Source organism: Leptopilina boulardi, unplaced genomic scaffold, assembly GCF_019393585.1.
Source record: "Leptopilina boulardi isolate dan_hultmark-lab unplaced genomic scaffold, ZJU_Lbou_2.1 LbouV2_131, whole genome shotgun sequence".
Taxonomy (NCBI): domain Eukaryota; kingdom Metazoa; phylum Arthropoda; class Insecta; order Hymenoptera; family Figitidae; genus Leptopilina; species Leptopilina boulardi.
In genome coordinates, this window is record NW_026137676.1 from 791,914 (window position 1) to 805,834 (window position 13,921).

General features: G+C 29.7%; 1 protein-coding gene across 7 annotated transcripts in view; it reads right to left on the minus strand.

Annotated features, from left to right (window-relative positions):
* LOC127291318 (protein PFC0760c) overlaps nucleotides 1-13,921 on the minus strand; it is a 288,501-nt gene that overhangs the window by 201,779 nt on the left and 72,801 nt on the right. For all 7 annotated transcript variants that reach the window (XM_051320387.1, XM_051320386.1, XM_051320388.1 and 4 more), the window contains one exon: nucleotides 3,738-3,829. In XM_051320387.1, the coding sequence (XP_051176344.1) occupies nucleotides 3,738-3,813 (76 nt within the window). In that variant the 5' untranslated portion in view covers nucleotides 3,814-3,829. The remainder of the gene's footprint in view (nucleotides 1-3,737; nucleotides 3,830-13,921) is intronic.

Below are 13,921 nucleotides of genomic sequence, written 5' to 3' on the forward strand. Positions count from 1 at the left end.
GAAGCGCGCAGGGGGCGTAGCCCCCTAGTATATATATATATATATGAGGCCTTTTACGTATAATGTCCGAATTTAAAAAATTGATTTCTCAAAAAAAGTGAAACTTGGCGAAAATTTTGTCCTACCTGATAGTAAAATATCCCTAAAAAATTTTTTGACTTTTTTGAAATTTTGGGGGCGATAGAGAGGGGTCAATTTTATTAGTTTCCCTGACACCGCCTACTATTTGAATTATTTCTGTCTATAAATTCAATAAAAAAAATTTGGCATGTATGTTTTTTGAAGGTTGTTTCATGCTCTTTCCATTAGTGAATTTCGTTTTTAAAAATTTTTGAATTTTGACCTTGATTTTCTATAATTAAACATAAATTTTCTATTTTCACTAAAATCGATGCGTTTTTTTTAAATAAATAATTGCAAACGAAAGGTGAGATTTTTTCCGATCTGTATATAAATTTTTAGAATGCCGATTTTTTTTGTTTTTGAGATATTAAATGTCAAAGATTTTATGTTGGCGCGCGCGGAAAGGCGGTCGACTCAATTGTGTATTAACAACCCACTAACTCAAAATACTTGAAATAGGGCTTGTTGCATGTGGAATTCTGTCAACTTTTATTTAGTAACTTTAGAATTACGATAGCTTTATTCATTTGTAAAATATATCATTAATGAGACTAGTGAAGCAAGGCATGTAACCCCCCCCTAGCGGCCAAACGAATTTATCTAGAGGGCTGAAATTTGGTATACATTGTATTTTGGCGTGGAGATTACAGGAAAAATATAGCGAATCTCATAGGCATTAATTATCATAGCGTTGTCAAGGAAAAACCATGAATTTTTAAGAAAAATCCCTAAAAAGACTATGTACCCCCCCCTGGTTGAAACATTTTTTTACATAGAGAGCTTAAATTTGGTACACTTATGTATTTTTACGTGAAAATTACAGGAAAAATATAGCGAACATGATTCGGATTAATTTACATAGCGTTGTCAAGGAAAAATCAAAAATTTTGAAAAAAAAGCGATTAATCCTCCTAGCGCACACAATATTTGACGAAGGCAGTTCATATTTAGTATACTTACGTATTTTTGCGTGCAGATTACAGGAAAAATATAGCAAGCACAATTGGAGTTGATGTTCATATTGTTTTTAAGGAAAATCCATATTTTTAGAAATAATCATGGATTTTTCGAATAAAAAAAGAAGAAAATTTTATCCTAAAGGATCCATATTTATACTTTTTTACGTATTTTAATGTGTAGATTACAAAGAAAATATAGCGCGAACGATTGGAGTTAATTATCATAGTGTTTTCAAGGAAAAACTGATAATTTTCGATAAAAATCATGATTTTTCCCCAAAAAACGAAGAATATTTTATCTAAAGAGTTTCAAATTTATACACTTTTACGTATTTTTGCGTGTAGATTACAAAAAAAATATAGCGAGAACTCCAATTGTGCTTGCTATATTTTTTTGTAGTGTTTTGCCATTCTTTATAATTTGGCATTTTCTTTTTTTTACCATTTGCTATTTTTTTTATCTTTTGACATTTTTTATTTGTTGATATTTTTATTATTTGGTGAAATCTAAAAAAAATCTCAATTGTTTATTAACAACCCACTAACTCAAAGTACTTCAAATAGGGCTCGTTAAATGCGGAATTATGTCAAATTTTATTTAGTAACGTCAGAATTACGATAGCTTTATTCGTTTGTAAAATATATCATTTTTTATTAACCTTAATAGTTAATTAATTAACTAAAAATTGTAAATATTATGTAAGTAAACAATATTATATATTTTATAAACGAATAAAGGCATCGTAATTCTGACGTTACTAAATAAACGTTGACATAATTCCGCATCCAACGAGCCCTCTATGAAGTACTTTGGGTTAGTGGATTGTTAACAAGCAATTAGCTAACGTGGCAATTGTTTATAAAAAAAACCTCTAATCCAAAATAGTCCATATAGGGCTTGTTGGATGCGGAATAACGTCAGCTTTCAATTTGTACCTTCAGGATTGCAATAACTTTATTTATTTGCGAAATATTTCATTTTTTATTAACATTAATTAATTAATTAATATTTCAAAAATAACAAAGAAGGACATCTGAATATTTTTTGTTGTGAAAATATACATTTTTAGTTTAAAAAAAATAAATAAATAAAAAAAATAAAAAGTACCGAACTTAAAAAAAAATTCGAAAAAATGTTAGTTTTCAAAAAAAGGGTTAAAATTGGAATTTTTTGAAAAAGTGTTTGCATTATTTGAAAGAGCAGGAAAAAACATTTCAAAAACATATAGGTCAAATTTTTTTTCACTTTTCTGTTTAAAAGTTACAAGTCTTCTAAAGTTTAAATTTTACAAAAAAATTCAACCCCCTTCCTCTCCGACAGTTTTTAAAAAAACCTAACAATACTTTGTAGTTAAAGTACTCACCCCTAGGGCTAAACTATGTGCAAGTTACAGCCCGATTCGATCTTTTTTTTTTCACTAAGTTCGTTACAAGAATTTTACCCCATATATATAGGACTGGACTCGTGGTACAGAAGAGACGTATGCGCATATCTTTTCTGTCTCCGTTACAAGAATCACCTGGTCATGGCTGGATATACACAGCGAAAAGCTAGTATAGGCCAACGTCAAATCAAATACTACTACTACTACTACTCTATTACTTACACCATACTACTACTCCGTTACAAGAAATCCATGCGAAAAGCGCATCGATTTGAAGTGTATTGATTGGTGGGGAGTATTTACGACATGGATTTGAAGCAAATATTTTACATGCTAGAAACTTTTTTTGCATAGAAATCTATGACACTATTAACACATGAATTTTGTCTAAAAATGGTCGTCACAGCTGACGTGATTAATGAGTGATACAACTCGTGTAAATATAGTATGATTTTTCTCTCCGTGAAGTTGGGTCGACTTTGGTATTATTTTTTGTCTGGTTAGAATTGTGCATTCTCGCCGGTTGCCAGGGCTAGCGCAGTACTGCGCCAGTTGTTTTTTCCCCTTAGGCTGGGGCGATTGAAGAAGAATCCCTCGAAACTATTTTGCACAATTTGTATTTCACTTTTGTATTAGTAGCAGATACTTAGATATACATTCTTTTACGTTTGACAAAACATTTCAATAGATAAATTGTGTAATAAATTTTTACAATCTTATCTTAATTATATTTAAGTAGTCTTTTAACTGAAAAAAATAGGTCTACAAAATAAGATTTTTTTAGATGTCGGAGCGGTTTCCAATGTATTTTTGTGTGCTAAACACGAGTAAAGAAGAGGGTTTCCTTTTTTTTCTCCTTAACTCAACGTGCTAGACACTTCTATATCGCATAATTTAAAAATTTTGAAAAAATTGGGGGTAAAGACTTGAATAAACTTTTTGTGTGACTCAAATCTAATTTTTTTTCAAACTTTTAAATTTTTTTACCTTGCGCATATTAGTCCTAAAGTGTAAGATTTAAGCTTTAATTTAAGCCTATATAGATGTCTCTATCACGTCAGGTCAAGGAGAAAAAAATACTAAAAAACCCTCAAAAACACGGTTTTTGGAGACTTTACCCCCACTTTACTCAAAATCCTGACGTGATACGCAATTTTGGAACCCGGGATCGTGTTCAGAACACCAAAATACATTGGAAACCACTCTAATATCTCAAAAAAAATTCTTGTAGACCTGTAACATTTATAGAATAATAATTAATAGTCCATACCAATTACTCTGGCATAAGCAGCAAATGCGATGAGAAGAAATATAAATAGTAGCTCTAAAATACACGAAAGTTTCATCCTGATGAATTAGGTACTGAAAAAAAAACATTTCTTATGTTATTTGCTAATAAAATAATTTAAATTTACATAAAAGGAGTTAATACAGTTAATATCTAATCGAAATCGTAAAAGAAAATTTCAAAAACATTTGATTTTACATTATCTATACTGTTTAAGGTGAAAAACTCGTGTAAAATGCAATGTTTTTACATATTTTTGTTTAAAATTCATGTCCACATTTTTCCCTAGCATATGCAAAGCGTGACAGTTGGATTAAAAAAAGTCAAAAAATTAAAATTTCATTCTACAATAAAACTTAAAGATAGGAAAAAATAACGACAAAAAATTTGATTACACATCTTTTTAAAGGAATTACATTGTTCACATTTAGTTTCATTACTTAGTTATCTTAGAAACTAGCTAGAAGAACGCGCGTGAAAATTAATATTTTTATGCAAAATTTATTTTTATTCGACGTAATATTATTGGAATTTTGATCTCACAAAATTAATAATGTTATTTTTGAAATCCTTATTGTATTACTACTTCAACATTATGGTGTTATAATATAATTTAGTTAATTTGAGCAGCCAGATATTATAAGGACACATAACTACAGCGTTAGCAGTTGGCCCCTGACATCTTAGAAATCAATTTTAAAAAAAAAAATTTTTTCAAATTACTATCTTGCAGGAAATTTCCTGGCGCATCTTTTTTTTCTTCTTATATATTTTTTTGTATTTGTAACCGTTTGTAAGAAAAAAATTAAATTTTTCTTGTAATCACTTTTAATTAGAATTTTCACTTTAATTCGTTATAAAATGAAAAGTTCTAAATATTTTTGCATACAATTTACAGGATTTCATAGTTTAAACTATCCTTTGAATGATTCTAAAATAGTAATTCTTCATGTTTTAATTTTTTAAAAAAATTATTAATTTATTAGATGCTCGGTGTTACAATAGGGCTTATATTTTTCAAACGCTTTGTTTATATAGGGAATTTTTTCTGAGGAAAAACTTCCTCTGAATAAAATGTTTATTGATTCACAATAAAGATTACTCTATAAAGTTTTATTTTAATAAACATTTTTTTATTATCAATATACATTTTATTCATAGGAAGTTTGTTCTCAGAGAAAATTCTTTAGATAAACCGAAGAGTTTGAAAAATATAAATCCCTATTATAATTATTATTAAGGAACATTTTGTCGTATGTTCAGGTTTAAAGTAAGACTCACTTTGGTATAATAATCACTTTATGTTTATTATAACTGACGTATAAACCACTCTTACAAACTCTATAGTTATAACTCTTAATTTAAATAAAAGAACTCTTAATAATCGGCTAATTTCCGACACACATGTAGGAACGCGTCCACCAGGTAACAACAACGAGTCAGTCAGAAGTGCTCTACGAGTGAGCCGCGTGAACATAGATCGATATCGACAACGGTCGATAGTTTCAATAGAAGATGGCGTTCGCGCCATATATCGACAAAGTTTAAACTAGAGATTCCAACACTCCCTCCCTTTGTCGATTTATAAAGATTCGTTTAAATAAAAAATTATAATTAATTAAACAAAACGGTAATCTTAATGTTAATTATTAGTCATCTTAAATCAGTCTTCTAGCCTCTTATGTTCGCCTTTGCTCTAATGTCCACGTTTATCTGTAAGCACACGAAAACAAGATTATTTTACAGTTTTAAATAATGTTCAATATTATTTATGTCAAGTCATGTATCTCTTAAAAATTTTATTTATTTACTCTAACATTTTGTCTCTTAGATATTTGTGGGCTTCTAGGGGTAGGGGTTTCGTCATTATGTCAGCTACATTCTCTTTAGTGGCGATCCATTTAACATTGATTTTTCCTTCGTTAACACATTGTTTGATGAAATCTCCATGCGTGTCTGCCATGTGTTTTCTGTTTCCACTTTCTTCTCTCAGTTTAAGATTCTCTTTAATTACCTCTAAACTCTCGTCGAACATTTTCAATTTGTGATTTCCATCCTTCTTTATGCAGTCTCCTGCCGATCTGTTGTCGCACCAAATCGTCACCGGAAACAAAGTTGTGCCAGTAACATATCTGAGGGATTTGTCCAAAGATATTAGTTCCTGACATGTGTCACTCATAGCGAGATACTCTGCTTGGCACGTCGATAGTGTGACATAGGTCTGCTTGTGACTCCTCCAAGCAATGACGTCTCCAATCAATTTTATCACGTATCCTCCAGTGGTTGTTAAGTCTTGACAATCTCTAAAACTTGTATCTGTCAGTCCCTCTAAGTCTTCAGTTTGTCCTTTGAATTTTAAGCCCATCTTGGTAGTACCTCTTAAATATCGGAAAACTCTTTTGACATCAATCCAGTCATCTTCAGTTGGTTCTAGTTGTTTTCTTGCTAGATAATTCACTGCGAAGGTTATGTCAGGTCTGTTTGCATTCGACAAGTACATTAAACTTACAATGGCTTCTTTATATGGTACCTTTTTGACCTCTTCTTTTGTATTTTCGCTCTTTGTCTCTAATTCTTCTGATTTTATTCTCTTACATCTATTGCTGACTTGTTTGGTTAACATCGGTGTACTTTGTGGTTTACAATCTTTCATGTTGAATTTATTTAGAATACTTTCCACATAGTTTGCTTGATGTATCAGCATACTCTTGAAAGAGACTTAGAAGTCTCTTTCAATTGTGATTCCAAGGAAATTTCTTGGTTCACCAAGATCTTTCAATTCGAAAGCATTGCCAAGATGATTTTTAATTCCCTCTAGTTTTTCTTTGTCTGTTGCTGGCCAGGAGCATGTCATCTACATAAATCAATACCATCATTATTTTACCATCTTTTCTCCAAGTGAAAAGACATGGCTCGTGTAAATCGTTCTCTAATCCTAATTTGGCCATTTCTTCCGAAAATCTCTTGTTCCACTTTTTCGGACTTATTCTCAATCCATACAGTGCCCTCTTTAGTTTGCATACTTTTGTTGCTCTTGTTTTCTCGTCTATTTTTACTCCATCTGGTATCTCCATATAGATTTCTTCCTCTAATACACCGTTTAGGAATGCAATCTTTACATCTAGTTGACGTGCAAACAATTCATATTTGTTGATTATCGCTAATGGCGCTCTAACAATTGGCAATCTAGAGACAGGAGCGAATGTATCTTTCAGATCATATACATTTTTATCCTTGAAACCTCTAATTACCAATCTCGCTTTGAATCGAGTTGATTCATCAGCCTCTAACTTTTTCTTGAAGATCCATTTCGAGTCAATTATCTTTGCTCTTTTTCCATCTTGCATTGTTTTTGGTCGATCAACGAATTCCCATCCTTCGTTTGGTTTAATAATCACTTTATGTTTATTATAACTGACGTATAAATCACTCTTACAAACTCTATAGTTATAACTCTTAATTTAAATAAAAGAACTCTTGATAATCGGCTAATTTCCGATACACATGTAGGAACGCGTCCACCAGGTAACAACAACGAGTCAGTCAGAAGTGCTCTACGAGTGAGCCGCGTGAACATAGATCGATATTTCCTACAAAATAGTAATTTGAAAAAATTTATTTTTAAGGTGCCAGGGGCCAACGAATAACATTGTAGAAATTTTATGTGTCGTTATAATATCCGGCGGCTCATTTGCAAATATATAAATATATGTTTATATATTATGTTATTTGTTAATAAATATTTATCACAGTTATTGCCGAGATTTATCATTGGTGAATAGAAGTACCTTTCTTGGATCGATATATGTTGTATATTTAAGTAAAATTTATATAACCTATTATTGCACAGTCAAAATAACCTTTACATTTTGTACTCAAATAAATATTATATGCCATGATCATCAAATTGTCAGCAATACATTTAATTAACCCATCTTTCTTATAAAAAATGATTTTTTACCATCATGTCTTCGCCTAAGTTCCGGATAATTCTTAGAACCTTAAATAAGTTGTTTCAGAACAAATAGGTGTTGGATATTTTTTTATACAAAGTTACTTCTCAGGATCCATGCAAGGTGAATTCCTATTTTGTTTACCGCAAGGCCCATGAACTTGAAATTGCTTTACAATGTTAAAAAATTATAGATTCTTAGTTTCGTCTGGCACATATTATTTTATTTAAAGTTTTTTCTATACGTAAAAATATAATTTAACGCACATGTGTCAATCCACGCTTTTTCTTTTATGTGATGCATTTCACGTCAAAAGTCAAGGTAAAGTAAAATTTTTGTCCAATCTATCCCCAATTTTTTTTATTAGTTGTCCTATATGTTGGTAATTTAGCAGCCAAGTATTTTGAATTTTATGAAAAATAAACAAGGAGGAGGAGGTAAAAGTTTTGAGTTTTTTGATGACAAGCTATACTTTGTTTATTTATTATACTTCAACGAAAAATATAAAAAATAATTTCTGGACATGATTCCTTTAGATTTTTTCATAATCTTCATAATCTTCTTATATTTTTCAAACGCTTTGTTTATATAGGGAATTTTCTCTGAGGAACAACTTCCTCTGAATAAAATGTTTATTAATTCACAATAAAGATTGCTGTATAAAGTTTTATTTTAATAAACATTTTTTTATTATCAATATACATTTTATTCATAGGAAGTTTGTTCTCAGAGAAAATTCTTTAGATAAACCTTTTGATAAAACCTTTGATTTTAGATAAACCTTTTTTTCTTTTGAAAAAAAATTTTTGACAATTTTTGACAATTAAAACTAAATTTTAATTTTTTTTGTCTTCGGGTTCGTTTTTTCTATTTTTCTTTTATTGGAAAGCTAAGATTTTTTCCCACAAAATACTTAATTTTCAAAAAACCGTTTTTTTGCTTCCGAGAAATTAAATATTAAAAGTCGCGCGCCAAGTCAACGCGATGTAACGAGCGACTATTATCTCGCTCGAATATCGATTCGATATTAATCGATATGCGATTAAATGTCGCGGTAAAATACTAGAATTTAAATTAAAGTTAAAATAAACTAAAAATAACTATAAATTTATTTTTTATTTAATAAAATGTGTCTTGAGATTGAGAAGGACTTCCCACACAAATATAAAAATAAGTTATTTTGTGAATATTTCTAAAGTAAGACCCTTTTTTAGTAGTACCGCAATAAAAAGTACATCTGGTAACCAAGAGCAATGTTCATCTATTTTCTCAGGAAAAAGTCACGTATTGGGGAAACCCAATTTTCTTTATATAAAAATGATATAAATATGTACCCGGCTAAAAAACTTGTACAAGAAAATGTACAAGTTCTTGTACATGTTCATTAATGAACTTGTACATTTTCTTGTACATGTTCAAGTAATATTCTTGAACAAGGTCAGCATCCGGAATTGAGACATGTTCTTGTACCAGAACTTGTACAAGATCCTGGATATGAAAATATACTTGTACAAGAAAATGTACATGTTCTTCTACATATTTTTTGTGGAGGTCTCATGTACAAGTAATTTCACATGAACACGTTTATGTTCTTGTACAAGAACATTTGTTTAAAAATGTTTTTGAAAAAAATTTGAAATTTTAATAAGTTATAATTATTGAGACTCTTCACTTATGCATGCTAAAAATTATTGCGCAGCTGTAAAGGCTTAAGAAAACTACTGCGCAGCCTTTAAAGTTTTTAATATTTAATTTAAAAGACATAAATGAACATTTACAAGAACATGTTCCATATTTGGTACAAGAAAATGTATATGAAACCTTCACAAAAAAATATGATCAAGAACTTGTACAAGTTTTTTCAGCCCGGTAAATTAATAATCTTTACGTTAAATAAATATTTAATTATCCAATTTAAACTAAATGTAATAACATTACTACCGTAATAATATAAATAGTGAAACACATATATACATATATGTGTTTGTGTATATATAATGATAAATTGTTAATAAAATAACATTTGTATATTAATGTTTTATTATTATTTGTGTAAGATTATATTAATGATGTTTCTAAATATTAATATGGTATGATTTTTATCATCTTAGTTCCTTATAACGATCATTGTATTTAACATATTTGTATATATAATATAATGAGCGAATTATTACTTATAATAATTTGCCAGTTCATTTATTCTCTCCGTCCGCATCCGTGCTGTGTTTTCGGTGACAGAGAAGAGAACAAGTTATGGAGAGAGAAAGATATATCTTTATTTTGGAAATGAGGGTTCGCTTGACCTGCAATCTGTTAAAGAGGATTAATTAATAACTCTGAGGACCCAGGTAATTATTTCTTCCTCCCTTTATCACGTGAAAAAGCTATAAAGAAAGTCTAAAACTGAATAGGTCATCAAAGAAATACTCGCGATGATGATTCCATGGGTACCCTTGTAGTTTCAACTGCATAGTACAAATCCATGAAGTTTCATTATTATTATAATTATAATTAGCAACTTTGTCGTCCGCAAGCGGCCGACTACGTTGCTAGTGTGCATTAATCATATTTATTATTAATTCTTTTCTCAAAAAAATTTAATATTGGAAATGTAAAAAAAAATTTCTTTATATTGGATCTACCACCCAAGTAGCACGGCATATTGCTTGAATGTCAAGCTGATATCAACCGGGAATATTTTTGTGACTTTCAGGCGATATCATAATGTCCTCTTCACGGGGACATTCCTCGGTGATGTATCTATGTGACGGTCTTTCACACAAAAAATGTAACCCATTACAAAACTTACATTCTACATTTATTAAACCTAAATAATTCTGTGGAACTTTACTTTCATCGAAATCTTCAAAAGACATTATTGAAACCCCTGCACTTTTTTTATTCCTATTATCGTTATTACATGTGAAATTCTTTTCTTCACACATTCTTTTCATCTTCCGTTGCCGTAGAAAATTTTTTCTTCTTACATGACAAATTATTTTCTTGACGCACTTTCTTTTCATCTTGAGTTTCCATTGATATTTTTCTTTTCCTACATGCCAAATTTTAATCCTTGCGTATTTTCTTTCTATCTTCAGTTTTTATAGATAATTTCTTTTTTTTGCATGTCAAATTTTTTTTGCGCTCTTTCTTTTTTATTTCTGTTTTATTACGATTACGTTTTCTCATTCTCCTGTCTTATTATTTTCTGCTCATATGTAACTTCGCGCCTTATCTTCCTTTTTCTTCCCTTCTCTTTAATTGCTGGATTTATCTTTTTATCATTTTCTTTACTCAGAAAATTTTTCATTTTTCAATATTCATGTAGTGAAATTTTGTTCACATTATTATCAGTTGTACGAATTATTTTCTTTTCACTAGTGTCATTTAGAGAATGTTTAATTTTTAACCCTTGTGTTAATAGAATCCTGTTAATATTATTACTGGGAAAAGTATTAAAAACAGAACAATAGTTTAAAATATAATTTTTATGTTCCTGAGTTCAATTTATGAAAAGACGGTTCTAATCATTCTCTATTATCGAATTCCCATTGTGAGACGTTCTTACTGTTGGCAAATGATTTAAGCGATTATTTTCAAACATTGACTTAAAATGGTTTCTCATTTTGTTATTATCAGTTTCATAATTTACATGGTTTGGCATTACGTTAAATAATATAGATGTTGCAAATGCTATTGCATATACTCAACACTACCAAAAGGTTGTTGATCAACAGCTTCAAAAACTACTGTTGGTTTAAAAGGGAACAATCTAATTAAATATTTTATTTGATGCACATTTAAACACCCCTCATTAAGGCTATCAAAAATATAAAGCCTTACTCTATCGTAATAGACACAAATTCAGTGACCATAATTGTTATTACAGCTAACAAGTATTTGAATATGTTTATCACCTTCTCTAATTGGGACAATAAAATCAAACATTTATACATACAAAGCACTTTGCATATTGAAAGAAGAATTTGAATCTTTTCTTAATAAATCTTCCAATTTGTACATATGCATGGAATTTAACAATTTATTTCTATTTTCAATAATTTTTAAATCTTTATCACTTAAAATAACATACTCTTTTATGTTGGCCATAGTATACTTCGTTTAATTTTATTTTTGATTCATGAAAATCTAAATATCTTTAAGCCTTTTGCTCACTCTCTCTAATATAACCAATTTTGTCTTTTATTAAATATAACCAATTTTGTATTTAATTCAACACAACCAATTTTACCTTTTATTAAATAAAACCAATTTTTCCTTTAATTCAATACAACTAATTTTACATTTTACTAAATATAACCAATTTTTCCTTTAATTCAATATAACCAATTTTTACTTTAATCTAATATAACCAATTTTGCCTTTTATCCAATAAAACTACAAAATATCCAAAAGAATGAGAGAACTATGAGTAACTATGAATCAGTAACTACTGATCAGCCAATAAGTGTAAAAAAAGGACACTCTTATATGAGTATTCAGTAGTTCATTATAAATAACGGATATACTTCCGAAGTAGGGGTACCTCCGATTTTAATAAAACTTGGTATACTAACGTATTTTGGTGCGCTGATTACGAAAATGAAAGTGAAAATTGGCGCAAATTTGATTATCATGGTAAAAAACATAAAAAACACCATAAAATAATGGTTTTTTGCCATTATCTCGTAAAAAACAAAAAATTTTGAAAAAAGTTGTAGATCTCAAAAAAACACACATTTTATGTTTTTTGCATTTTTTACCAAAGGCATTATTTTTCGAAAAAAAATCCAAAAAACGCAACATAATGATGGATAAATAGTAATTAGAGAGGAATTTGGTAGTTGTAAGTATACTAACGTACTTTGGCGCGCTGATTACGAAAATAATAGTAAAAATTGGCGCAAATTTGATTATCATGGCGAAACCGTGGCGAGAGGGGGTGGATATGGCCGAAAGTATTTTGCGGAATTCGATGGATCCTGAGTAATGGTGATTATGGTACTATATACGAGTCAAATAATATGTCTAACCATGACTGTTGTATATATTATCATTATCATGGTGTTTTTGGTTTTTTGGATTTTTCTCAAAAACTAATGACTTTTGGTAAAAAATGCATAAAAGATAAAATGTGTGTTTTTTTGAGATCTACAACTTTTGTCTAAAACTTTTTTCGAAATTTTGCGTTTTTTACGGGATAATCACAAAAAACCATGATTTTATGGTGTTTTTTATGGTTTTTACCATGATAATCAAATTGGCGCCAATTTTCACTATCTTTTTCGTAATCAGCGCACCAAAATACGTTAGTATACCAAGTTTCATTAAGAACGGAGGTATCCCTACTTCGGAAGTACACCCTAAATAACATATATACATATTTATACCTGTATTAAAACCCCGGAACAAATACCACAAAAAATCAATCATTGGACAATAGAACCTTTGTTAATGAGGATTAACTCGGAGGACCCAGGTAATAATTTCTTTTTTCACATTTATTATATAGAAAAATAAAGATGTACCAACCCTTGGCCAATAGAACCTTTGTTAATGAAGATTAACTCTGAGTACATAATGAAATGTACTGTAGGTTTACATTGACATCAGCACGTCTAACGTCTCGAAATTTTTTCCGTGTATTATCACATGGATATATAAAGATAAAAGTCAAAAACTGAAGAGGTAATGTATATCTTTCTTTCTCACATCAAGGAATATAACATGTTGCTGATCGCAAATGAGTGTGTATGACGTATGGGTAATAGAACCGATGATAGGCGAATACTGACGAAATTAAATAGAAGTAATGATGGAAATGTAATATCAAAAAGGAGCCAGTGCTCGTATAGCGTGCGAATGGTATATATGTAGTCAGTAACAGTTTTGACTAGTTTTGTGTAGCGTTTATAAAGAAATTGTATTAATATAAGCTTTTGTTCAATAAATTCATGTGGAGTGAAACATATTTCTAAATTGTTTTATTGTAATTCTCACGTGCCAAAATATTACGAATAATTATTGGTTTGGTAACGTTGTTCATGGTCCTTCGAGCCGGATAATTCGCACATCAAAGCTATCGAGCACTCAATCGCATTTGACTAGGCTGCTTAATTATTAACAAATAAAAAAAAATGACAATTTATATCATAATTCAAACAAAAACTTTAATAGGATTTAAGCAGTGCATACTTAGGTCTCATCTTCAGA